The sequence below is a fragment of the Muntiacus reevesi genome, chromosome 2 (genome assembly GCF_963930625.1).
Source record: "Muntiacus reevesi chromosome 2, mMunRee1.1, whole genome shotgun sequence".
In the NCBI taxonomy this organism is placed as follows: domain Eukaryota; kingdom Metazoa; phylum Chordata; class Mammalia; order Artiodactyla; family Cervidae; genus Muntiacus; species Muntiacus reevesi.
In genome coordinates this window covers 155,956,959-155,983,271 of record NC_089250.1, presented here as the reverse complement: position 1 = coordinate 155,983,271, position 26,313 = coordinate 155,956,959, and the positions used below count along the sequence as shown (strand labels likewise).

At 41.3% G+C, this 26,313-nt stretch overlaps 1 protein-coding gene across 1 annotated transcript; it reads right to left on the bottom strand.

The window, feature by feature from the left end:
• Window positions 1-23,275, bottom strand: PLEKHS1 (pleckstrin homology domain containing S1). The gene is made up of 13 exons (XM_065920122.1): window positions 23,213-23,275; window positions 20,794-20,840; window positions 15,114-15,202; window positions 14,896-15,002; window positions 14,432-14,566; window positions 12,369-12,444; window positions 11,204-11,314; window positions 9,270-9,395; window positions 6,199-6,314; window positions 5,495-5,701; window positions 4,696-4,797; window positions 3,182-3,317; window positions 1-265 (listed from the first exon to the last, which is right to left on the bottom strand). The coding sequence occupies exons 2-13, from the start codon at window positions 20,819-20,821 to the stop codon at window positions 86-88; spliced, it is 1,413 nt and encodes a 470-aa protein (XP_065776194.1). The 5' UTR covers window positions 20,822-20,840; window positions 23,213-23,275; the 3' UTR covers window positions 1-85.
• Window positions 23,276-26,313: the final 3,038 nt, after the last annotated feature.

Sequence of the window (26,313 nt, the reverse complement as noted above, 5' to 3'; positions counted from 1 at the left end):
TGCCTGGTGTCACACAGTGGTGAGGGCCAGAGACCAGCGCAGAGTCCAAAGCCTGTCCTGGCTTGGTGGAGGTGGCCCCAGCACGTTACTCTCCAGATCTTTCCTGCTGACCCTTTTTAATGGCTGGAGTCCTTTTCAGTGTCCTCTCCAGTGAGGATGTAACCAGTTGAGAAGGTGTAACACCTTGGTCTTGTAAGGAGCATGTGCAGGCTGTTGTGTGAAATTTCTCTGAATTTGGGATACGACCGATGGTGAGTTTTACTTTCTAAAACACAAGAGAGAGGAACATTAAATGGCTAAAGATTATCCTTAGGACTGTTGATTCTCAATTTCAGTCTGTCCTCATTCACACCCTGTGAAGCTGGTTTTGAAGAAAATCTGGGCAGGAAAAAGCCAGGATGACCTTATATATTCAGGGGGAAGATGGGTTTTTATTCTCTGGGCTCCACTGTCCTGAGACTTCAGGGCAGATTCCAGACTACATTGGGGTTTCCTGGGTGGTGCTAGTGGTAAAGAATCTGCCTGCTAATGCAGGAGATGCAAGAGATGCAGGTTCGATCCCTGGGTCGGAAAGATGCCCTGGAGGAGGAAAATGGCAACCCATTACAGTATCATTGCCTGAAAAATTCCATCCACAAGAGGAACCTGGGGGCTACAGTCCATGGGGTCACAAAAGGTCAGACATTACTGAGCAGCTGAGCACACACACACAATCAGAGTACATTAATCCTGCCTAGAAATGCCCATTTGTACCAAGAATTAAAAAGCCTCTTGTAATCAGAGCATCCAAATAAGACCACTAGACAGGACCAGCCTCTGACAAAATTGGGAGGAAACTAAAGCTCTATGTGTTTTTTCTACAATCTAGCATCTCCTCCCCTTCTACACTCACACATTCTCTCCCCTCCCCGACCCCAGCCCCTGCTCACCCCAAATTCCTATTTCCATCAGCTTCCTTTCTCAAGGATGGAATATGCATCTGCTTGGTTCAACTATTCTAAAACATTATCAGTCTTTGACTACCCCCTCTAGGCTTCCCTTGTGGCTCAGAGGGTAAAGAATCTGCCTGCCATGGAGGAGACCCAGATTTGATCCCTGTTGGGAAGATCCCCAGAGAAGGGAATGGCTACCCACTCCAGTATTCTTGCCCGGAGAATTCCGTGGACAGAGGAGCCTGGAGGGCTACAGTCCACGGGGTTGCAAAGAGTTAGACACTACTGAGAGACTAACACACACACATACACACTTTTGGTTCCACATGTCCCCTCTTCCAACATTATTTTCCTTCCAGAGACCAGCTATTTGAATTTTAGAAAGGACGGGGTATTCGTTTTTAACATAAAGAAATAGATCAGGAATGGTGGGGTGAGCAAGTTGGGGAATTTTTTGACCTTCCAATAATCATGTCAGTGAACACCCCGTATTTCCCAATAGCACACAGGAGAAAGTGAGGAGGCAGAATGGGCCCAAAACAAACGTTGTCCGCCACTCTTATGCAAGTGAGTGCATAGTGTAGAAGGCAGTCTTGATAAACTGCAGTCAGCGATGCCCAGGTGAGTTCCTGGATCTGCTCCCAGGCAAAAACCCTTTTCTTGGCTTCGGAGCTGATGCCTGGGTCTCTGGATGAGAGTGTTGTTTGGTAACTTTCAGAAGATTATATTAAACACTTGGCCCCAGTGTGGGTTTTTGGCAGAGGAAATACATCACAGTTACTAGATTGTTGGGCTGGACTCCTGAAAGCTCCCTCTTTTTCCACCACACAAACTCCTATCCTAGGCTTCAAAACCCAAGCCAAGCATGCCTTTCTCTGAGACATCTTTCTGGCCTCCCTCAAATAGATTAACTTCATTTTTTCTCTGTGATCCCATGGCCCTCTGCTCATATCTCAGGGCACACACTGTACCGGTAACTAGCACATACTTGTTTTATCCACTAACCTGCAAGCTCCTTAAACTCAAAGATCATTTTTGTAGCTCTAGGGCCTAGCAGAGAATCCAGCATACAATAGATGTTCAATAAATGGCGAGTGAGCCAATGAATGAAGGAATGATGAGTCCTTGCTTTAACACTATTTATGTATCGTAGACAACTCACTCATTCTTACTAAGTTTCCCCATTTAGACAGTAGGGGCAGTACAATTTGTCTAACCAACAAGGTTATTGTGTGATGCAGACGAGATAAGATATATTTAATCATAAACTCTCAGAGCTGGAAGAAATTTGAGAGATCTTCCAATAGAGCAGTTTTTAGAAATTTTAAGCCAAGTCACTATTTCCTCAAGGAAAGGTAACAGGAAATTCAAACATGAAAAAGTAATGATAAATATACCCTACTCTCTCTAGTTGAGGCCCTGAACACTGTCCCTCTCCTCCCCTCTCCTCCTGTCTTTGTCTCAGGTTTCCAAGAAGTACAGTTTGAAAATCAATTGTCTCTCACTTTAGAGAGAAGAAACTAAAATTCACTTGTCAGAGAAGGAAGTGACCTTCCCAAGGTCACGTGGCTCATCAGAAATAAAATAAGACCAGGAAAGGTATAACGATACTGGGACTTACTAATAGGCAGAAACATGATGAGCCTTTTAAGTATATATGTACATGTGACCCCATGGACTGTAGTCTGCCAGGCTCTTCTGTCCCATGGTATTTTCCAGACAAGAATACTGGAGAGGGTTGTCATTTCCTACTCCAGGGGATAGTCCCGATCTAGGGATTAAACCTGTGTTTCCTGCATCTCCTGCATTGGCAGGTGGGTTCTTTACCATAGCACCACCTGGGAAGCCCAATTAGTATTACCATTATCCCTAATTTCACAGAAGAGAAAATTGAAGCACCATTTGGTTGAAGGAGGCGGGATGTAAAGCCTGTCTGGCTTCCCTGCAAGCTCTTTTTTAGCCAGGTCATGCTGAGTCTGAGGTCTTGAACCCAGCTGTTTCAGTCTCCTAGCCCAGGGCTCCCTCCAAATACTACTTTATACGAAAGAATTTTAAAAGGGTCCTAAAATAACATTCTTGTTATTTAGATATAGAGTATGAAGTGTTGTTTACACTTCTGATTCTCTTATTTACATTCGGCAGCTGAGGACCGAAACATCTCCTTTGTCTTCAGAGTATTGTTCAGATGCCAACCAAGGCCTTGATCTTGTTCCTTCTTGCCCTGGCCGGAGCCAATCAGCAACACTCACCTCCCTCTGGATGGACCGGCTGAGAAACAAGGAGACCTCCTCTAGGCTTTGGGGCGTCAGGTCATTCACGGCCAAAAGGTGATCTCCATGAAAAAATAAGCATCCCAGATGCGGGGGCGCATCCCACTGAGCCACACTGCAACGAGGATACAGCATCCAACACAAGCGTGAGGCGGTGCCCAGCGGGAATGCTGGGCACAGATGGGGGCACAGATTGGGCTCCTCACTCTAGTCTATTCTACCACTACTGGTACTAATTTCTTTAGCTGTGTTTCACCATATCTGAAACAATCAAACTCCTTTTTCTATTTGGAATACTTTTTCCTTATCATTACTATCATTTTCCTTATCATTACTCTACCAGCCTGAACCTTCCTCCAAAGTCCTACTCCAATATGCTACCTCTACAAAGCCCTCATCACACTTCCTTTAGCTTAATTAATCTCTCCTGCCTCTGGGTTTCTGTTGTATTGTGTGAGCCCCTCACTTATTGTATATTTAAGTAAAATGCTATTTTATATTTACTTGTTTATGTAGCTGTCTTTTCCACCAGGCTTTGAGACTCTAGGCATATGGTACCATCCTTAAAATATTTTTTATAATCCTATAAACAGAAGATGCTAAGTATTTATTGAAAGTGGGCACACAATGATTACACAATGAATAGCTAATGAGCACGTAAATGAATTAACAGATGAGCAAGCTCAGACACAGAAGTGTATAGTTCCTGTCAAATACTGTGTTGAGCCTTGGATTGTGGTAAGTCTGGGAAAAAGGCAAGCTATGGTTCCTGCCCTCTAATAAAATTATAAGACAGTTGACATGTGATGTTTATGTTAACAAGCTTTTTTCTCTTATAAAATCATCTTCCGTCAAAATGAGTTACAGAGTCTTAAAAAGAATATAGAGTCAAACAAACAGTGGTCATTCTAAGGGAATTCTCTGCCACACAGTCTCCTGTGTCTGAGTTTCCTGACCAGCAGGTTTTTAGCTGATGTCCAGACATCTTTTACCCTGGCATGCCATTTTCTTTTAGATCTTAGATTCTTGTTGACCTCAGTAACTTCATTCATTTATAAAATAATCACTGATCATTGATTGGCAATGGTTTCCTTGGACCATACATATCCCTGCCTACTTCAAAACAGCAGAAATTTACTGTTTCCTGGAATTTTGGGTCCTTCTATACCCACCCACCCTCAGCTGACTCTCCTATACAACAATATTCTCAATCAAAGACCCTTTGTGACGACAGCATGGAGGAAGGCATGCCAACCCAATCCAGTATTCTTGCCTGGAGAATCCCATGGACAGAGGAGCCTGGCAGGCAATAGTTCATAGGTTTGCACAGAGTCGGACATGACTGAAGGGACTCAGCACGCATGCAGAACAACAGCGACACAAGTCCAAGTTCTCCAGTCAGTTTTGCCACGTAAAGTAATTCAAGATATAATTCTTGTTTTCATATCATCCAACCCCATTTATAATCAATAACCCTCAAATGTCCTACCTACCATATCCGTCCTGCAGCTTCTTTGAGAACAAGATAATTTTTGATATCAGGAGGAGAAAGGAACACGTTCAGTTTCTGCACTTGACTTTCATCCAGGATATTACTGTAAGATAAGATGTTTGCAAAAATCAGGCAGCTATCACAGGCTCTGATCTGTACTTTCTGAGTGGACTTTGGCCTTTGACACCTGAGACGGCATTGTCCAGTAAAAGATTATCTAAAACATTTGGAGAAGAACATAGATTTAAGTCCTTATTAATGCCCCCCCCCATCCCTCCTGGAAAGGGTTAATGATGGTAGACAATGAAAAAGAAGTAAAAATTGGACTAAATTCATTATGTGTCACATCAGATTGTACATTTCTCCACTGAAGGAGACACCAGAAAGAGTTAAAATTGAGAACAATCTCATCAAATGTTCTTGGCGTCATTTAAAACCTAATTGTTCCCCCCTCCTAGTCTATAACCAAACCTGACATGGCTTGCATGCCCGTAATTTTAATAGTAAAATCTGGGTGATGTGCTAACCTGAGCAGAAAGATCCAAAATTCCAGGATCTGAAAGACCAGCTAACAGAGAATTTTTTTAAGTATTTGAAAGTGCCCCCTGCTGCCCAGGGACCACTGTAGTCCTAGCTCTGGTACCTACTGTCCTTGACCACCACTCCAGGGACAAGGCCAAGGTCAGATTCTTGGCCGAGTTGGAGATTTTTAGGAACTGCTTGAAAATGTGAATTCTGAGTACAAAAGGAAGTTTGCCTTGCTCTATGGGCCCATAACGTTTTAGAAATGAAGACTTTACTTGATTAATATAGACAGTTGCACAACAGTTAGTGAGGCCGACTGCTTCGTGTCAATCGTGGTCTGTGCTTCGGAATTGGCAGGTGGAAGATAAAAGTGAGTTCCCGAGGCTTGTTCTTGCTGATGAAGCTCCCCATTCTGGATCTCTGCCAGGGGTTGAAATTCCTCTTTGCCATCAACAGACTCAAGGGACAGCTCTTTGAGAAGACTAGAGCACAAGAAGTTAACACAAAAGCTTTTTCAGCATGTCTGTCTACAACTTTCCACGGTGTGTGAATCAGATTTAAGTAGCTAACAGCTGTGTAAAAATTAACAGTGTTTTGAAGTATATCCAACCAGCAGAATCCCAACCACAGTCAGAATTAAATCCAATAGAATTTCCTTCTAAAAATGGATATGGAATCAAAATAGCTCTTTACATTGGGACGGTTTGGAGACAGAAGTCAGTGTGTGAGAGATGTAAATGCAAAATAGGAAAGAACTGCCCCACAAGACAGACAATGTCCCAAGAATGTCACTAAGCGTTTTCTATAGGTAGGGAAACCATTCTCACTTTTTCTTGTTTTGAGATGAATAATATGCTGAACTTGGTCTATGGTAATGCATTTGTGTTATTATATCAATCCTTTAAATGAATTGACAGCAATTGTTCTAGAACAGTGCATTAGCTAAGGGCAAATTTTAGAGTATGGCAGTTTTACTTACCAGGATTTCATTGACATGTAACGACGCTCAGCTGTCTTGGAGACCTGGTCTGGACTACGAAGTCCAATGGGGACAGTGAGTTCCCCAGAATCATTGGCAGCAATAATATTATCCAACTATAGAAAACAGGCAGAGGTATAAGGATGCAAGTCTACCAATAAGCCAGGTACCTTGTTGCCCCCTTCTTGATGGCTCTGGTCCCTGAAACCGTAAGTACCTCTACCATTGAATGAACAGCGGTGCTCGTTCTGAGAGAACGATCCAGCAAAGTTTCTGCAGACTCAGAGTTTGTTTTCTTCTCTTGGGTTCCCCACACTCCTGATACAAGTGCACTACTGGACTAAATTGCTATTTATTTTTTCGTTTCATCACTAGGCAGTTAATGACATGAACTCTTTTTCTCCCAACCGGTGCTATTATAGAATAATATCACCTGGGTCAAGGACTCTGACACAATGCAGGGCTGGCCTCTCTCTGTAGAGAGCAGGCTACTCTGCTCACAGGCAGACAAACTGCTTCAAGGGGCTGTGAAGGTCCTAGAAGATACTGCCCTCTGGGGGATCCCCACCAAGGTGGTCAGAATTGAGTCATTTCGGGCAATGGTTTCTCAAATTTTCCTAAGGGCTTTCAATGGCCTACCTAAAAAATCATCAACCATTATTGGAACATTTCAGTCCAGACAAGCCAGCCTTCCCACTATGCCCCTTACAAGCAGTGTGCTTCTAGTGCCCATTTCATGCTGTTTTCTTTGCCTGGAGTGCCCCCTTTCCCCTCTGTCCATGTGCATGCTAAGTCGCTTCCATTGTGTCTGACTCTTTGAGACCCTATGGACCACAGCCTGCCAGGCTCCTCTGTCCATGGGATTCTCCAGGCAAGAATACTGGAGTGGCTTGCCGCGCCCTCTTCCAGGGGATCCTCCCAACCCAGGAATCAAACCCAAGTCTCTTATATCTCCTGTGTTAGCAGGCAGATTCTTTACCACTAGCTCCACCTGGGAAGCCCTCCCTTCTGCCTAAAGATGTTGTATTCAGGCCTGGCCTGAGGTCTTTCTGACCACGTTAACCTCTGCCAACCTTTCCCTTCTCTGAACTTCTACGGCACAGTGTTGCATTTAATTTTTGTAACGGTCTTCCGGTTTTTGTTTTTTTCTTAAGATTTTTTTTTTTAGGTGGACTATTTTTAAAGTCTTTAGTGAATTTGTTAAAATATGGTTTCTGTTTCATGTTTTGGTTTTCTGGTGCAAAGCACATGGGATCCTAGCTCCCGGACCAGGGATAGAACCCACACTCCCTTCACTGGAAGGCGAAGTCTTAACCACTGGACTGCCAGGGAAGTTACTAGCTTAGTTTTATTTGCCTAACTAGACCTTGCATCTCATAAAGTACCTAGAAAATGCCGGACATTATACCTTAGTGTTCATATCACCTGACCGATTGGTTCGACCGTCATGAAAAGACTAGTTGCTGCCACTGTGTCCCAGAGGACACAGCTGTGAAAAAATCTGCGGTAAAGCAGGGTCCTGTGGTCACACACTATGAATTGTGTTTTGCTTGGCTGTTTATAAGGCACCACTGCATGCTAAAGGCTCTGAGAATTCTACAGCAAAAGAAGCTTGTGTAAATTACTTTGATTTACTGTTTCTAGAAGTTACTTGACCTCAGAATGCTTCCTTCATATGAACACAAGTCATCATTTTGCAGACACCCCTCCCCCTGGTTTGAGAACTCCTGCCCCACTCCCCCCAATTCTGTCTTCCAACCTTCTATTTCCATTCTCTTCTCTCCATTGTCCACTTTTAATATAGCTGCTAGGTTAATAGTGAGTGCTCAGTCATGTCCGACTCTTTACGACCCTAGGGACTGTAGCTTCCAGCCTCCTCTATCCATGGAATTTTCCAGGCAAGAATACTGGAGTGGGCTGCCATTTCCTACTCTAGGGGATCATCCCAACCCAGGGGTTGAACCTGTGTCTCCTGCATTGGCAGGTGGATTCTTTACCACTGAGCCAGTTGGGAAGCCCAGGGTTAACAGTTCTAGAAGATAATTTGGTTTTGCTCCTTCCTGATTGAGCAGCTGCTACTGCCCCCTATGTTGCCTGTAGCATGACGTCAACTTGGCATTCATAATCCATCATGGTCTGACTGAGTCTTTTTACTGCTTTTTGTGCATTTTCCCCCAATAGGCCACTTGTTAATGTTAGGTTAGAGCTCATCTAAACTATTCATCATACATGTATCAAATACCGTTCTGTATCTTGAAGCTTTCCCTGACTCCAGTGGAGACAGAAAATTTTTTTTTCCTATCGCCTCCAGGGCTCTTTTTTTAAAAAAATTATTGACATTTAGCTGATTTACAATGTTAATTTCTACTGTACAGCAAAGTGATTCAGTTATATATTATATAAATACATTCTTTTTCATATTCTTTACCTTTATGGCTTATCACGGGTTATTGAATACAGTTCCCTGTGCTATATTATAGGACCTTGCTGTTTGCTTCCAGAGCTCTTTGACCACACCTCTGCTGGAGCATCGTCCTGTAAGACTGGTAAGACTGTGAGCTCGGTGGGGGAAGAGGGGACAGGCATGATATCAGGTCCTCTCTGGCAGCCACCACGCCTGGCATAGGACAGGATTAGCGCACAGTAGGGGCTTCCCAATGATCAGTATACTGATTGGTACACACCACACAGTTTCTCACCCAAGAATATTGCTGTGTCTGTTCATATTTATTGTTTCTATCCAGAATGGAGAAAGACTCCTCAGGTCCATCCCTCAAGTCTAAATTTCGCCTGGCATATAAGGCCAAATGTCATCTCCATGGAAACTTCCCTGGCCTCTGTCTGAAAGTCAGCTCCCCCTGCCTACCACCCCTCAGGCCCTCTGAGCATTTTACAAGCAACTCTCTTCAGCATAGAGACTTTTTTGTTGTGTGTCCTGGTTAGCTCCGATCAAAGTGTCAACACCATGAGCACATCACCTGTGTCTGATTCGGAACCTAATCTAAGTGCCTGGTGGGGGCTCAGTAAGTATTTGTAGAAGGAATAGATGACTGATGGGTGGGAGAGGTTACCTCTAAAAGAATACTCCGAGGACTAAGATAATGGGTCTCTTCTTCTGGATCTCGAGAGACTTCTGATGAGAAGTCATGCGATAGGCGAGCTTCTCTGAGTCCTGGAGGATGCTCTTTCACTAAACGCTGAATCAAGAGATCAAGACAGAATTAATGCTTTTTCTTTTTCTTTGCAAGAGACAGAATTAAACCACATGTTTTCTGGAAAAGGCATAATAGAGTAATTGGGTTGAGAACATCCGAGGATCTTCCAGGGTTATATCCAGAAGCCCATACAACTTAAACCTGCTTCTTGAGTCTGGGTTACCACTGATAAAAAACCATGAGTCCATCTTTCAGGCTCTTCTCTATTTATTGGGTCCTGGAACTCGAAATAAGTGATTCTCTCTGGTGGGTAGAGTTCTAAGTCCCTAAGCTCTGCTACAAAATCCTTACTCTCATCTTTTTCTGTTTTTCACCCAGTGCCGTCTGAGAAGGTAAGTCAAGACACTGCATCTTTCCTCTTTCTGCTCAATATTCCTCTTCTCGTGTTCTGCTTGTATACCTCTATTGTTTCCAATGCAATTTTTTAGCATTGATCTTGTGATAACATGAATTATAGGCTTCAAGGTGATCTAGGTTCTACCAATTATTGCTTCCCTCCCTCAAAGATACAGGACATTCTGCAAAGTAGCTGCTTTGCCTGGCAGAAAAATTGTTATAATTTAGTACTTTCAAGAACAATGCCTTAGAGCAAGAGCAGGGGAGGTGGGTTTGGAAAAAAACCCTGAATGTTCTCTAGAAAGTCCTTGAAAGAAAGTGATTTTTTATTTTTTAAAGATGCATTTAAGTTGCGTCCATTTTTCTAGCTCCAAGTTCATGGAGCTTGGCCATGCTGAGTTGAGGATGAGGAAGGGTTCCCATTCTATTTTGGAAACAACCACCACAACAGCTCCCAACAATCTAGGTGGTACCTTTAATGGGAACTGATTGGAATACACTGCATAAACAGACAAAACGACCAATAACGTTATCTTTAGGAAGAAGGGTATGGAAGTTGAAAAGCAGGAGGGCAAGAGGCATTTACTGAAAAGAGTTATCCTTCTCAGGCTTGATTCCTACCACCTTTACTACAAATCCCAAGTGAAGTATTTGGCCTGGTGCATTTGATAGGCTACAAAAAGCTTTTAAAATAGTTGGAGAGCCTCCAACTAGATAAAACAGAGGGTAGGCCCTGTTGAGATGTGCCTGGTACCCAGGGGAAAAAAAGGGGAAAAAAAGGGGGAAAAAAGGGGAAAAAAAGAGAATGCCACTGGTTACATCTCTAGGACGCAAAATAGTATCCATGGCAGAAGAAAAAAACCCTCAGCCTGTTTGTTAATAATATCCATAACTAGGAAGCCTACAAATCTAAGAAAGCTGAGGCAAAATTACAAATCACTTTCAAGGGGCAGATGTATTATAATTTTTTCCTCAAGCGGATTTCATTAGAGATGAAGTTGAAGTCACACACACACACACAGAGAAGTAAGACTGATTCGGGTGAATACACGAAATTAATAAGAACTCTGATATTGCTTCAGGAGTACAAATGGTCAAGTGGTGTTTGGAGAATTTTTTTTTTTTTTTAACAGAAGTAATCTTTGCCCTGTGGGTGAAAGGAAAGAGGAGGTTGTCAGCCATGCTTTTGTTTAGCTGAAGGATCTCCACCCAATGTGGATACGTACCTGGATGTGTAACAAGGAGCATCCAAAATGAAAGAATAGATTTAGAGGTAGGCAGGGCAAGCAGTGAGGCTTATCATGGTAGGTGAAACAGACTAAATGCAGGATAGATCCTAGGACCAAGAATCACTCATGATGGGTTAGGCTTTGAGGAAGATGTCAAATACAATCGAGTTCTGAATCAGCTAACTCCAGGCTGATGTCCTAATAAAAAGAGATAAGTCTGATTACCATATCTGGAAGACTGTTTCTTGGCATGGTGGTGCTGACAGCCTCTGACTTGCGGAAAAGTCCAAGGAGAGGGTCTGAAGAGGGCCTTTTATCACCTGATGAGAGTTTCTCCTGCTTATGAAAAAGGAATATTGGAATCAGGGCACAATTGATCCCTGGTCTAGAATGAAGCAACAGCCTGGTCTTGGGGTCTCTGTTCCCAATCTTTGACCACTAGCAATTATACTGCTGGTCAGCCTGCTCCCATTAGGATTAAAGCTGTTTCCAAACACTTGAGGACTTCCAGCCTGGCCTTCAGAGATGCTCTGAGTTTCCCTGTCTTTTCAACTCTGTATCCCTCTGTACCCAGCCCCTTCTCTCTAATCATCTGAGACACGCCCTAGTTTTCCCTTTCTCCTTGGCCTCTGCTTTTGTTGTAAGCATAGGACAACCTAGAAACCACGTGAAAATGGTACCTAGAGGCCAGTTTCATTAATAAAGTTCTGTCTTAAGAAAAGTGAAATGAGAAGTGAAAGTCGCTCAGTCGTGTCCGACTCTTTGAGACCTCATGGACTGTATAGTCCAGGCCAGAATACTGGAGTGGGTAGCCTTTCCCTTCTCCAGGGGATCTTTCCCACCCAGGGACGGAACCCAGGTCTCCCACATTGCAGGTGGATTCTTTACCAGCTGAGACACAAGGGAAGCCTATCTTAAGAAAGGACTTTAGGTAAATTTAGCAAAGGTTCTTATGAAGCAAGTAAGCAATTTAAAATTGCTAGCATTTACATCAGAGAAACATTCTATTGAAAATACAAGACAGGTGAAATGCATTTCTATAGAAACCACCATGGACTTAGTCATTCCAAAGGTAGCTGTTATGTACTTTGAATAACAATGATGGAAAATACTGTCGTTTCAGCTACTATTAAAAAAATGCCACAGTTAAATTTTACCCCTCCTACTCCAGTAATGAAAATCTGAAGTGTCTGTCTTTTAGCTTTCTTGTAAAACACAAAAGAATTTTTTTCTATTATTAATCATAAAAATTACAAGGATGTACACTTTCTCACTTATTTATTCCTTGTTAATGCCAGTTGCCAAGCAGGGGAAAAAAGCTTGCATTGTTCCCTTGGGAAAGAGGGCTGTGTTCAGGGGCCCTGCGATTTTATTAGTGGTATGGAGTCACCTCTGTATTCTGGTGCACTGCTTTCATATGCCGGCAGAGTGATGACAAGAAGGAGACCCAGTCTTTAATCTTCTCCCTGTTGAAAGAAATAAACGTTCAGCTGGCATGTGACAACAATGGGACCTGCACTCCTCCTGAAGCAGAGAATGATTCTTTTATGAACACTGGAACAGGCAGTGGGGGTAGGTACCAGGCAAATAAGGACTTTTTCCCCTGAGTGGTTTAAATGCCCATCCCCGGCTCCTCACCACCTCCACACTCACACACTAGAATTACCCTTCATGCCACCTCTGTGAGGAAAGCTCAGAGAAATGGGAAGAAAAGTGGGAGGTAACAGTATAATCACAGGGTTTGGAGCTTTTGGCTTTGACATGTATTTCTCTGTGTTCTTAAGCGGCTCCTTGATCTGTCAGCGCCATTTTGTGTAGCTCCCCAGGTGTCCCTCCATTAGGGAATGCGTGTGTTTATGAAGGATGTGTTTGAACGAATGTATATCAGTCACACCTCCTTTTCTGTTGACTCTTAGGACAGTTGAAAAGAAAGCTTTTCGCCTTGGGGTTGATCTACAGCAGATCAAGTTTCTTCATACTCTGGCTTGAGCGTATGCTGCCTCCTCCATGCTTCTTCCTCCCCCGACTTTAGCCTCTCTGTCAAGCAGATAATCATCTACAAAGGATCCATTAGGCGTCTTTGCCAGCACCAGAAACCCTTCTTCTTCTTTTTTTTTTTTTTAGAAACCCTTCTTAAAAACTGAAGACTCCTTCAGGGATGGGTACAGCTCCTCCCTAATATCTGTAGCTTGCACAGACGTTTGTATATTGGGTTCTTGCACATAAAGTGCCTCTGAGGTGATGGTGATAACTGTTATGGGTTGAACTGTGCCCTGTTAAATTCATGTGCTGAAATCCCAATCCTCAGTACCTCGGAATGTGACCTTATTTGGAAATCAGGTCGGGTTGTCGTAGACGTAGTTAGTGAAGATGAGGTCAGACTGGAGTAGGGCGTGCTAATCCAAGATGACTAGTGTTCTTATAAAAAGGAGAAATTTGGACACAGAGATGTGCACATAGGAGAGCACCATAGGGAGAGCTGGAGGTCTGCTGCTGCAGGCCAAGAAACTACCAGAAGTTAGCAATGAGGCCTGGAACAGATCTCCTCTAGAACCTCTAGAACTGTCATGGCCCATAACACCTCAATTTCAGGCTCCTAGCCTCTAGAACAGTGAGATAACAAATTTCTTTTGTTCTAAGCCACCCAGTTTATGGCACATTGTTATGGCAGCCCTAGGAAATGAATACTGTGATGTGTCAGGGGGCATAATAAAGACTAAAGTCATAATAAAGAATGCCAAAGGTCTTTACCGGTAAAGAGTCTGCCTCCCAATACAGGAGACAGGTTTGATTCCTGGTCTGGGAAAATCCCACATGCCACGAAGCAACTGAACCTGTTGCCAGAACTATGAGTCTGTGCTCTAGAGCCCAGGACTGCAGCTACTGAAGCCCACGCACCCTAGAGCCCATGTTCCTCAACAAGAGAAGCCACTGCAATGAGACGCCTGTAGACTGAAACTAGAGAAAAGTCCGTGCAGCAACGAAGACCCAGCACAGCCTAAACAAACTACAAAAGAAAAAAAAAAGACTGCCAAGATGGTGTATAAGGTTGTAGTCATGGGTTTCTTTCTTTTTTTTTTTTTTGACTTTTTATTTTGTATTCCCAGGTGGCACTAGCCGTAAAGAACATGCCTGCCAATGCAGGAGATATAAGAGACGTGGATTCAATCCCTGGGTCGAGAAGATCCCCTGAAGGAGGGCATGGCAGCCCACTTCAGTATTCTTACCTGGAGAAACCCATGGACAGAGGAGCCTGGCAGGCTATAGTCCATAGGGTTGCACAGCGTCAGACACGACTGAAGCGACTTAGTATGCATGCATGCATACATAGCTGATTATAAGGTTGTGGCTGTTGGTTTCTATTCAAGGCATATTCATTGTTTTAAAATATTTTCGTTTGTTTTTTTTTTTATTCTGCATACGGGAGACACTCCATGTTATCTTACTACTTACCTGTCATAGCCAATGAGGAAGTATTCCCTGTTAGTGGTCTTGATGGACATCACTTCGTCAGGGTGACATTTAAACATCTTCTCTACAGACTGCATTTTTTCATGGCTCCTGATGCCAACTTCTACACTGGAATTTCTATTAGATATAAAGTATTAAACAGATGCAAATACAAAATTAGGAAGAAAACTGACTTAATATTTTTCAATTGTTAAGATCCCAACTGAATAAAACTTTAGATCTGTTTGATCAATGCTTTGAAAATTGTCCAATAGTTTAAGAAAATAAGTTTAGATCTAGTTTATCACTGATTTAAAATACTTTGTTCAGCCTAAAACTTAACTGAAAAACTCATATTTCAGTTAGAGTCTTGGTTCCACAAATTAACGTTTGCTAATTCTTTTTCTAATTTTCATGCAACATGTTAGTATGTGTTGTTATCAACATTTTCTTGATTGGATACGCACCGGTCAATTTCAATAGAACCTCGATGATGATGGTCTTTGTAATACGAAAGACTAAAGTCCTTTTCCCCAGTCTTTGACAGAATGAAAAACCGCTTTTTCCAAGAGGTCTGAAAAATGAAAACACTTTGCATCTCAGTTAAATCTCAGAGGAAGAGAAAGGATTTAAAAAATGCTCATGAGGCTGGTGGGAGGCCTGTTAAATCTTTGTGAATACTTACTGCAGAGAAGAAAAGCTGAGGAGGTGGTGATTTAATAAAGTAATCTTGTTTGCAGACTTCATTTTCATAATAGAATGTAAATTGTTTGCCTAGTAAAAGAAAGTGAACAGGACTCAGTCTGTTCTCTACAAATTTCTGAGAAGAACTGATTCAATTGAAAAACACTATTTACCTCTGGAAAGGTCTTCAAATTATTCAATTATGGAAAAGAACATCTATTATAGGCCAAGAGAACAAAAAACTCAGGACCACGTGTGCGATTCTTATTCATCCACTGTTAGGACCTTCATTCAGATGATATTTAGAAGCTCTTTAATTCAGCTCACACCTGTCTGGCTCCCCGTCTCTGGAGGAGGCTATTGGCTCTCTAGATGTGAACGAAGATTTGTCTCCATTTCTGTTGAAGCACCAGCCACAGCCTGATAATTCTACCTTGCCCTTTGACTTACCAAACAAAAGCAAAATGACCTGCTATGGAAAATAAGGTGGCAAAGTTGTTAAATAAGAGATTTCCAAGTTGTTAATTACTTCTCTGTAAGGATTGAAATGTAGAGGCAGTTTTGATTTTTCCTATATTTTTTGAGAATGTCTGCAAGAAGTATGAACTACTTTCATTAATTAGAAAAAAATTAATGTTGCTAAAATAGAATTTATTTTGAAAAGAAGATTTTGACGTTGCTTTTACATCCAGGCTAAAATTCCATGGGTTTGGTAAAAGATAGCCTTTACTAGAGAATCTGTTTGTGCTTGTGCTCAGTCATGTTCAATTCTTTGTGACCCCATGGACTGTAGCCCACCAGGCTCCTCTGTCCATGAGATTTTCCAGGCAAGAATACTGGAGTGGGTTGCCATTTCCTACTTCAGGAGGTCTTCCCAACCCAGGTATCAAGCCCACGCCAAATCTGACCAAATTTACACTTTGGACAAAGATGTAGTGATAGGATCTACTCTCCTGTTTAAAATAAACAAAATATATAAAATAGTGGTTTTCAAGACACTGGTCATAGGCAATAAAAGTCAATGGACCTTTAAGAGACAGGAAACAAACTAGGCGAGCCCCACAATTTCCTTGATGGAGTTTCCAGCCCACGGCACAGAAAAGGGGAACTGAGGTGGGACCAGGTGGACCCTTGAACTGGGGAAACAAAGATGAGAGTTTGGGGAGATCAAGGCAGCTAGAGCTCACAAAACAGAGGAAAGAGCTGCATGAGAGAGAATCCCAGAGACATTAATAAGGTCCCTTTCAAGTATTCAAGAATATTTATTAGTATATGTGTGTGGGAAAATTTCTCAAGGCCAGATAAAGAACAACTAGAAAAAATTAGAGGGAATGTGCCCAGTGTTCTGGTGGGCCAGAGAAAGTACTTGTTCCCTCCAGTTAAACTAGCAAAACTGATCACTTATGGAGTTCTGGGAAGAGTACTCAGGAAAGTCTTGCCTGAGTAGTGAGGACTGCTCCAGATCTAGCAAATCAGAAAAGCAAGTCTTAAAAGGATTGAATTGTTTGCAAGAAACTTAACTGCATCCCAGAAAAAAAAAGCTCAAGGTTTATTTTTTGTTTGTTCAGTTGCTCAGTCGTGTCTAATTCTTTGTGACCCCATGGACTTCAGCACGCCAAGTGTCTCTGTCCTTCACCATCTCCTGGAGCCTGCTCAAACTCATGTCCATTGAGTCGGTGATGCCATTCAACCATCTCATCCTCTGTTGTCCCCTTCTCCTCCTGACTTCAATCTTTTCAGCAGCAGAGTCTTTCCTAATGAATCGGCTCTTCACATCAGGTGGCCAAAGTATTGGAGCTTCAGCTTCAGCATCAGTCCTTGCAATGAATATTTAGGACTGATTTCCTTTAGGATTGACTGGTTTGATCTCCTTGCAGTCTCAGGGACTCTCGAGAGTCTTCTCCAGCACCACAGTTCAAAAGCATCAAGTCTTCAGCGCTCAGCTTTTTTTATGCTCCAACTCTCACATCTATACATGTCTACTGGAAGAACCACAGCTTTGAGTAGTAGGACCTTTGTTGGCAAAGTCATGTCTCTGCTTTTTAATATGCTGTCTAGGTTTGCCATAGCTTTCCTTCCAAGGAGCAAGTGTCTTTTAATTTCATGGCTGCAGTCTCCATCTGCAGTGATTTCAAAGTCCAAGAAAGTAAAGTCTCTCACTGTTTCCATTGTTTCCCCATCTACTTGCCATGAAGTGATGAGATTGGATGCCATGATCTTGGTTTTATGAATTTTGAGTTTTAAGCCAGCTTTTTCACTCTCCTCTTATACTTTCATCAAGAGGCTCTTTAGTTCCTCATTGCTTTCTGCCATAAGGGTAGTGTCATCTGCATATCTGAGGTAATTGATATTTCTCCCAGCAATCTTGATTCCAGCTTGTGCTTCATCCAGCCTGGTGTTTCACAAGATGTACTCTGCATAGAAGTTAAATAAACAGGGTGACAGTATACAGCCTTGACATACTCCTTTCCCAATTTTGAACCAGTCCATTGTTCCATGTCCAGTTCTAACTGTTGCTTCTTGACCAGGACACAAGTTGCTTAGGAGGCAGATAAGGTGGTCTGGTATCCCCATCTCTTTCAGAATTTTCCAGTTTGTTGTGATCCACACAATCAAAGGCTTTAGTGTAGTTAATAAAACAGAAGTAGATGTTTTTCTGAAACTCCCTTTTTTTCTATGATCCAACAGATGCTGGCAATTTGATCTCTGGTTCCTCTGCCTTTTCTAAAACCAGCTTGAACATCTGGAAGTTCACGGTTCACATACTGTTGAAGCCTTGCCTGGATAATTTTGAACATTACTTTGCTAGCATGTGAAATGGGTGCAATTGTGTGGTAGTTTGAACATTCTTTGGCATTGCCTTTCTTTGGGATTGGAATGAAAACTGAACTTTTCCAGTTCTGTGGCCACTGCTGAGTTTTCCAAATTTGCTGGCACATTGAGTGTAGCACTTTCACAGCATCATCTTTTAGGATTTGAAATAGCTCAGCTGGAATTCCTTCACCTCCTCTAGCTTTGTTTGTAGTGAGGCCCACTTGATTTCGAATTCCAGGATGTCTGGCTCTAGCTAAGTGATCGCATCATGACAGTTATCTGGGTCATTAAGGTCTTTTTTTTTTTTTCATAGGAATACAAAAATATTCAGTACCCAACAAGGTAAAATTTGTAAGATCTGGCAACCAATGAAAAGTTACCAGCTGTGCAAAGAGGCAGGAAAGCATTATCCATAATGTGGATAATCATCAATCCATCAAACCAGGCCTAGAACTGACACAGATGTGAGAATTAGTAGAGGAGTTCATTAAAACCAGCATTATTAATTGCATTTTGCACATTCAAGAAATTAGATGTACAGAAGATATAGAAAAGATCCAAAGTGAGCTAGAGATGAAAACTACAATGTCTCAGAAAAACAGAAATACCAGATGGGATCAACAGGACTACCAAAACAAACGCAGAGTGAAAAGCAAAAAAAAAAAAAAAAAAAAAAAACACAAAAATCCAAACATTAAAAAAAGCACCAGTGCATTGTGGGACAGTTTCAAGTGACCTGACTCAATGGACATAATTTGAGCAAATTTCGGGAGAGTGTGGAGGACAGAGAAGCCTGGTGTGCTGCAGTCCATGAGGCTGAAAAGAATCAGACTCAACAACTGCATAACAACAGCAATTTAAAGTAACTGGAGTCCCTGAAGTGGGGGAGAGAGACAGAAAAAATATCTGAAAAAATACTGCTGAGAATTTTACAAATTTAAAGAAAACTGTCTCAGAAATCTAAGCAGTTCAGGAACTCCAAACACAAAATATATGAAGAAAACTGATAAGGAATATCATATCAAATTGCTCAAAATCAGTGATAAAGAAAAATCTCAAAAACCATCAGAGGAGAAGAAAAGACATTAATGCATAGAGAAGAAAAAATACAGATGACATTAAATTTCTCATCAGAAACAATGCAAGAAAACAACAATAATAACAAAAACCAGTGGAACAAGATGCTTAAACTATTGAAAGAAAAATAGGTCGTTTTAGAATTTTATATGCAGCAAACATATCTTTCAGAAATGAAGGCAGTTTCAAGACATATTCAGACATACAGAAGTTGAAAGAATTAGGAGGACTGCTTTATAAGATATGCTAAAGGAAATCCTTCAGGTGAAAAAATGATACCAGATGGAAATCTGAATTTATACAAGTGAATGATGAACGCTGAAGTGGTAATGGCAAGGATAAATATGTGGAATATTTTTCTTACTATTTAAAACATAAAAATTCAATTGACTGTCTAGACAAAAAACTTCACATATGTAACAATATAGGTGAATCTCAAAAGAATTAAGTTGAGTGAAAGAAACCAAAGAATTAATTCAGTAAGATTCCATTTGTGTGAAGCTCTAGTAAGTACGAATGAACTTAGAATGAGAGAAAGCAGAAGTGTGGGGAGTAGGATTGGTTCCTGGAGGGAAGGATTATAAACAGGCACAAGAAGATTATTGGGAGTGATGCAGGTGCTTGCTCTTTTGCTGTGGTGACCATTTCCAAGGCACATACACACAAATCATTTTAAATATGTGTAGTTGATTGTATGTCAATTACACCACAATAAGGCTATTTTTCTCAAAATATGAGCAATCTCAAAAGCATATTTCATGATACCGTTTCTGAGCTTGAAATTCTTCAAGGGTTGCCAGGGTTCTACAAGGTCAATTCCTGGCACCAATCTATTCTCTCCTGTCCTATTTTATAGCCATATTCTCCTTGAACACAACCTGCCTCTAACATACTCATTGCTTTTGGTCACACCATCCCTTTCTGCTGAGATGTGCTTTCTTTCCCAATCTCTTCTGAAACTCAATTGGATCGTTTCGGGTCCAGTTCAAATGCCTTCTCCATAAAACCTCTCTGGATTGCCACAACTATGTGTGTGGTTTTTTTTTTTTTTTTTTCTTTTTCTTCAAACTTTACAGCATTTTGCTCTTACCTGTCGTAACCTGATCCTGATTGTATGTGCTTATCTTAACTTCCTAGTATAGCTACTCAGATGTGTTTATCTTAACTTCCGAATGACATTACAAGCTCATTGAGAGCAAAGACTCTTACTAATTAGGTTGTACATCCTTCTGCAATAGGAAGTACCGTAACTTACTAATAATAGGTGCTTTGAATAATTATTCATTAATATTTATTTTTGAATTGAATTGGATAGTTTGATTTCTAAGTTACTTCATCCTAAATGTGACGCTTCTGGTGAGTCATTTACATGGTGAGACATATGAGCATGAAGCAAGAACATCTGAATGATGTCCCTTAATCTATCCCCATAATAAACTTTGGTAACAATTTAGGTGTTTCTGTCCAAGAGAGAGTTTCCTATAAAATTAAGGAAATATTTTCCAGTCTTCTCGGGGCTATAGTGTGCTGTTAGTATCAATACCATCTCCATGAAACATTTGATCCATAAAAGTTGGAAAATGCCAAAGTTCTAGATAAGGGAGCTCTTACAAAATAATTAACCGAATCTAACAGTCTCTGCTACATTCTCCGCATCAACAATCATTACCCTGGAATACTACCCATTATCCTTACTAAAACCATATTCTGTATCCTGGCTATTTTTATGGGAATTGGTCATCACTTCCAATAAAAAGGCTTTTCCTTCTGAGAGTATGCCCCTTGGGTACCTGAACTCTTCTGAGGTTTGCGCTCCATTATGGCTGTCTGTTCTCACCTGCCAAAAAGAAGGACTAAGTGTTAGTCCCCAAATGACAGTATGCTTCACTGATAGCCACTCAATCACCAAGAGCCAGAATGGCGCTCTCGACTGTTGGTGAGACGGGTTATCAGCCCCGCTTTCCATCCTGCCCTTGAGGCTGATGGCAGTCATCCCAGCAGCCTGTGCTCACCAAGTACCAGCTCTTTGGAAGTGTTGCTGGGTGACTGAAGGAGCATCTTCCCTGGATTTTCTCCGTTTCTGCCTCTTAAGTGGCTCTGACAAGAGAGCCCCTGGAGACAGAAACACCAAACGAGGGAGACAAGAACAGGGCAGAGGGCAGGATGCTATGGACCAAATGCAGCGGATAAAGCATTCCTGGCCACAAGGAAGCCTACGATAAGCTCTTCTCTGTGCCAGGAACTCATTTTCTCTAGAGAGAAACCTGAGAGCAAGGACCAGGGCACACCCCTGTCCTTAAACTGCCTCTGCCACCCGAGAGGCCTGTTCCCAAGGCTGCCCAACCCTCGGAGCTCAGGCTGATATGCTCAGACTGACTCTAGATGTCAAGTCCTTTCCTACACAGATCTACTGGCAATCCTGTGACTGATATGAGGCCCTGCGCATAGAGGGGTCCCACAGGATGAAAGCCCAAGGGGCAGGTGTGATCTTTAAATCAGGAATCAAATTTTTACCTTGAGTTCATAGGACTCACATAGGAGGAAGCACTGAACAGGGCAGTGCCAGGGTCATCCCAGTAAATGGGAGGAGCCAAAGGGTCCTTTCCTGTCTGGTTGGCATGAGCTCATTCCTCCTCTCCTGAGTGCTCCCTTTCTCCAGCATAAACTCTCATTCCTCCCAGGGTATAAATGGTATAAGTGACTCACAGAAATTCTTGAAAGATACATGTTCATATCGCACACACAATTATTCATCAGATAACTCACGGGTGAAGGACGGAAGTATTGGAAAAGCACTTTGTCCCTCCCATCTCTCCATGCTGCTTGCTGCGTGCATGTGTTCTCAGTCATGTCTGGCTCTTTTGCGACCCCATGGACTGTAACCCATCAGACTCCTCTGTCCATGGAATTTTCCAGGCAAGAATATTGGAGGGGGGTGCCATTTCCTCCTCCAGGGGATCTTCCTGACCCAGGGATCAGACCCACGTCTCTTGTGTATTCTCCATTGGCAGACTCATTCTTTACCAGCTGAACAACCGGGGAATCCTATATACTATATAGTATATACCATACTCTCTATATATACATACACACATAGTATACTATATGTATGTATGTATATTATATGTGTGTACATATGTACATGTTAACCTCTCTACACCCCTGTTTCTTCATCTATAAAACAGAAGTGATAATATCACCACCCTCATAGGATTTATCAGTATTACTTGAGATAATCTAGCAAAGAGTATTCAATAATTTATAGGTGCTTTACAAGCGCTGCTTGTTAGGTCATGTCCAGGTCAGAGAGTCTATGATTGCTTCTTAATGACTGGCATGTACTAAGTGATTAATACATTCCAAGCACTTCTAAGCAAAACCTATAAAATAGATTTTTTATATGTTTATATATATCAGTGGATTTCATATATATGTATACATATCTGGATTTCATATAACATATATTGCATATTATATATATGCAATTTAATTTCTGTTATATCAAATTCAAATTATTTTTATGAAATCCAGTATATGTATACATATATATGAAATCTATGATTATATGCATATGAAAACATGAAATCTATTATATAAACTCTGCTTATATAAGCAAAACTTTAATATTAATATTATCTATCACATATATGAAACTCTGCTTATATAATATAAGCAAAACTTTAATATTATCTATCACATATATGAAATCTAATGAGATTCAACATAACATAACAATAAGATACAACAATACTATAAAGTTTTCATTATTCTTACAGTGATACGATATCCATTTTACAGACTAGGAAACTGTTACCAGAGAGATTAAGTAGTTTGCTTTTGATCACATAACTAAGAAAAAGCAGAGTCAGAATCCTAACTTGAGAGCTAGTGTCTGAACTACTTTGCCCTTCCTTTTATCTGAGAAAAAAAGAATTAAATCTGTTCATAGTTCAGCTTTTATTTCTTGTCATTGCCCCCAAACAAAAAACCTTTTCAGATTTAGCTCTTTGATCTTATTCAGGAGACTCAACCCAGTCTTGTTGCCTAACCTGTTCATTATAATTAAATCTGATGAGTGTGATCCCAAGAGGTCTTATTTCCCTCTGATGGTACAGCCCAAAAAGGTTATGAAGAAAGAGTCACGACAGCCCAGATTGGCACAGCCTTGAGAACCCAGACTCATCACTTATCACGTCAAGCAGTACTTACTGGAAGCCAGGTGGTCGCTAGTGTGTTTCTCAGCAGAGTGCACTGTTCCTGTGTCTCTTGAACTCACCCCTGCTCACTCTGAGCTCTGAGGATTAAGTACAAGCTTGTTTGAAATGTGAGCCAATGGGAAATTCCCAAACTTCTACCTTCGGGCAGATTTTACTCTTGCCCCAAGCTGAAGGAAGCTGGTGACCCGAGGGAAGTCCTGGGCTTTCATTCCTCTTGTGGTTTGGCACAGAACTGCCCTTGGCATTCCAGGTGTCTAACAACAAAACGAAAGCAAACATATAAAAAGTTTCTGCCAGACTTTGGACCACGATCACAATGGCTGTTATTGAAAACAGTGCCAGCCCAGTCTTGACCTCCTGTGAAACAATTCCTTTGCTACCCACCCATCCAAACCCTCCCAGGGTCCTCCTGGGGAAGTTAGGAAGGGTTCTTTTATGCCAGATGAAGAAACAAAAGCCTGGCTTCTCCAGCACACTTGCACATGCCAAGGGTCTTCCTGAAGATTTGCTTATATATCCATAATGGAGTGGTCATCAACAGCGTGGCACTGGGCAAGCTGTCTTGAACATCCTGCACAGCCACCAACAACTCTGAAAAACAATGGAGATGCAGAAATAGAGAACAGACTTGTGGACACCATGGGGGAAGGAGAGAATGGGACAAATTGAGAGAGTAGCATGGAAACATGTATGCTACCATATGTAAAATAGACAGCAAAAGGATTTGCTGTGTGAAGCAGGGAGCTCAACCCAGTGCTCGGTGACAATCTAGAGGGTAGGATGGGGTGGGAGATGGGAGTGGGGTTCGGGAGGGAGGAGACCTATACATACCTGTGGCTGGTTCGTGTTGATGTGTGGCAGAGGCCAACACAATATTGTAGAGCAACTGTTCCCCGATAATTGTATTTTGTTCGATACTTCTCCATATTGTACAATTGTAATCTTCAATAATTATTAGTTACTCAAAAAAAAAAAAAAAAAAAAAAGCAGGCTACCGTGACTGGTCAGTCTCAGTTATATCTGGTCACCAAAGGGCCCTAGATATATTTTCATTTCTATTAAATTGTTTTTAGGGGAAAGAGGAAGTGGCAAATGATTAACTTCTGATATCACCTTCAGAAGTAGAAGTACATAATTTTAATTTTTGTCTTCACTAGTGTAGCTGGATTTGAACCGGCTCTACCAGATAGTCACTGAATGATTTTGGCCAGTTACTCAAGTTCTCTGAGTCTGCTTCCTCATTTGAAAAATGGGGTGGATAATACTAACCTCACAGGATCTTTTAAAAATGAAGATTTCACCATAAAAACCCTATAGCACAGTACTTGATCCATTCAACAATGGATTATTGTTGACATTCAATGCATTCAACAATGGTTATTTCTCTGCTTTCCCTTTTGGTACCTTATGGAGGGTGCAGGTTATACTTCATTTAGCAAACAGATGAATTTCCGAAATGCAGAAGTGAGTATTTTATAGTTTACTTCCTGCACAGGACAGCTTTTGCTTGAGTGAGAAGAAATAATTTCTTGGAATGTATTTCTCTAGATGTTTCCTTAGGCCAGGTTTTAACTACTCAAAAAATAGTTTTTAGTATCTTTACATTTGATCTTTAACCAGATATCATTAGTTTTTGCTCTAAGTAGCTCTTGAAAATCTGCTGCTGCTCTCTACTTACTCAGAACTATAAAGCTACAGACAGTATCTCATAATCCAGGGACTTAACCAAAAAGCAAAGGAGAAAAGATTATTTTAAGACTGCATTCCTTTGGAAAGGCTATAAACCAGTTAAACAGAAAAAGGAACTCCCCATCCATTCATCCATCATCCCTCCATTCATCTGTATATCCATTCAAATATCTACCCACCCAGTTCACCTTGTTCTAGGTTTTTCCTGGTCATATTTTCCTAACAGTATTATAAAGCTCTTTGAAGAAAAGGCTTAATATATCTTACAGGTGCCTATGAGAGTTATTTGTACTGTAGATGCCATCTAGAAAATTAAAAAAATGGCAAGTAGACACCAAATACTAAGCTTGTAAAAACTGACCATACCTATGAAAAGCAAGTATAGTTTCCTTTATTATCTTCAGTGACCTGTAAACAAGAGATCAGTGAAATACCTGTTGCAAAAGGCCAATCACTTGTTCATTTGAAATATCAAGTAAATTATTTCCTGATTTTGCCAGTTGTGCTTTTCTATCATGAAAGCGGTGCTTAGCTCTGCTGCCTTTTAAGCAAAACACAACTGAACAGTTTATATTATATGACCTAACACTTGGGAACTTTTCTTTTACATATAATATTTTATTTAATCCCAACAATTCTGTAGGATAAGTGCTGTGATGCCTTACTTTTGAAAAGAGGAAATTGAAATTTAGAGAGAAAAATAACTTGCTCAAAGTCATAGAGCTAACATGGAGACCACAAGAGATCAGACTGTCTTGACTATTAAGCTTATATGTACCCTCGGTACCCTCTACTAATAAATCCTAGGCTGGGATCAGTCAGCCTGGGCTCTTGGCCTGTTCTGCCAACAACTGTGTGACCCTACAGAGGTTGACACTTCCTGGGCTTCCTAACCCCATTGCTGTCCCTTTGTTAAGGAACTCCAAGTACCCATTCAGTTCTGATTATGATGATGCCCTTGAGGCAAAGCCAATGACTCATCAACATGCAGGCTGTCTCATTGCATGTTGCATGCTTGTTCTCCAAGTGGATAGTATATATGCCTTTGTCGATGTCACCAGTGAGGGAGTGACATCAATCACATCACTTCAGGATATTCTTGCTGTACCTCTTCTTTAGAACAATGACTCCAAGGGAAGCAAGGGGAAAGCTGTAGACAGGAGGAAAAAAAAAAAAAAAAAAAACCTAGGGTGCCTTTTAGATTGTGCTAAAATGATAATAGATGAAAATCTACTTTCTATAGCCTATTTGGTGGCAATCTGAATCATCTTAAATATGTAAAGAGTACAGGATAGATAATATAAAATGTTTTCTATCATTCTCTTCCATAACTGAGAATTGCTACACAGTCAGGATTGCTTTTGGCCGCAAGTGAAAAAAAAAAAGTATTCAACAATAGTGGCT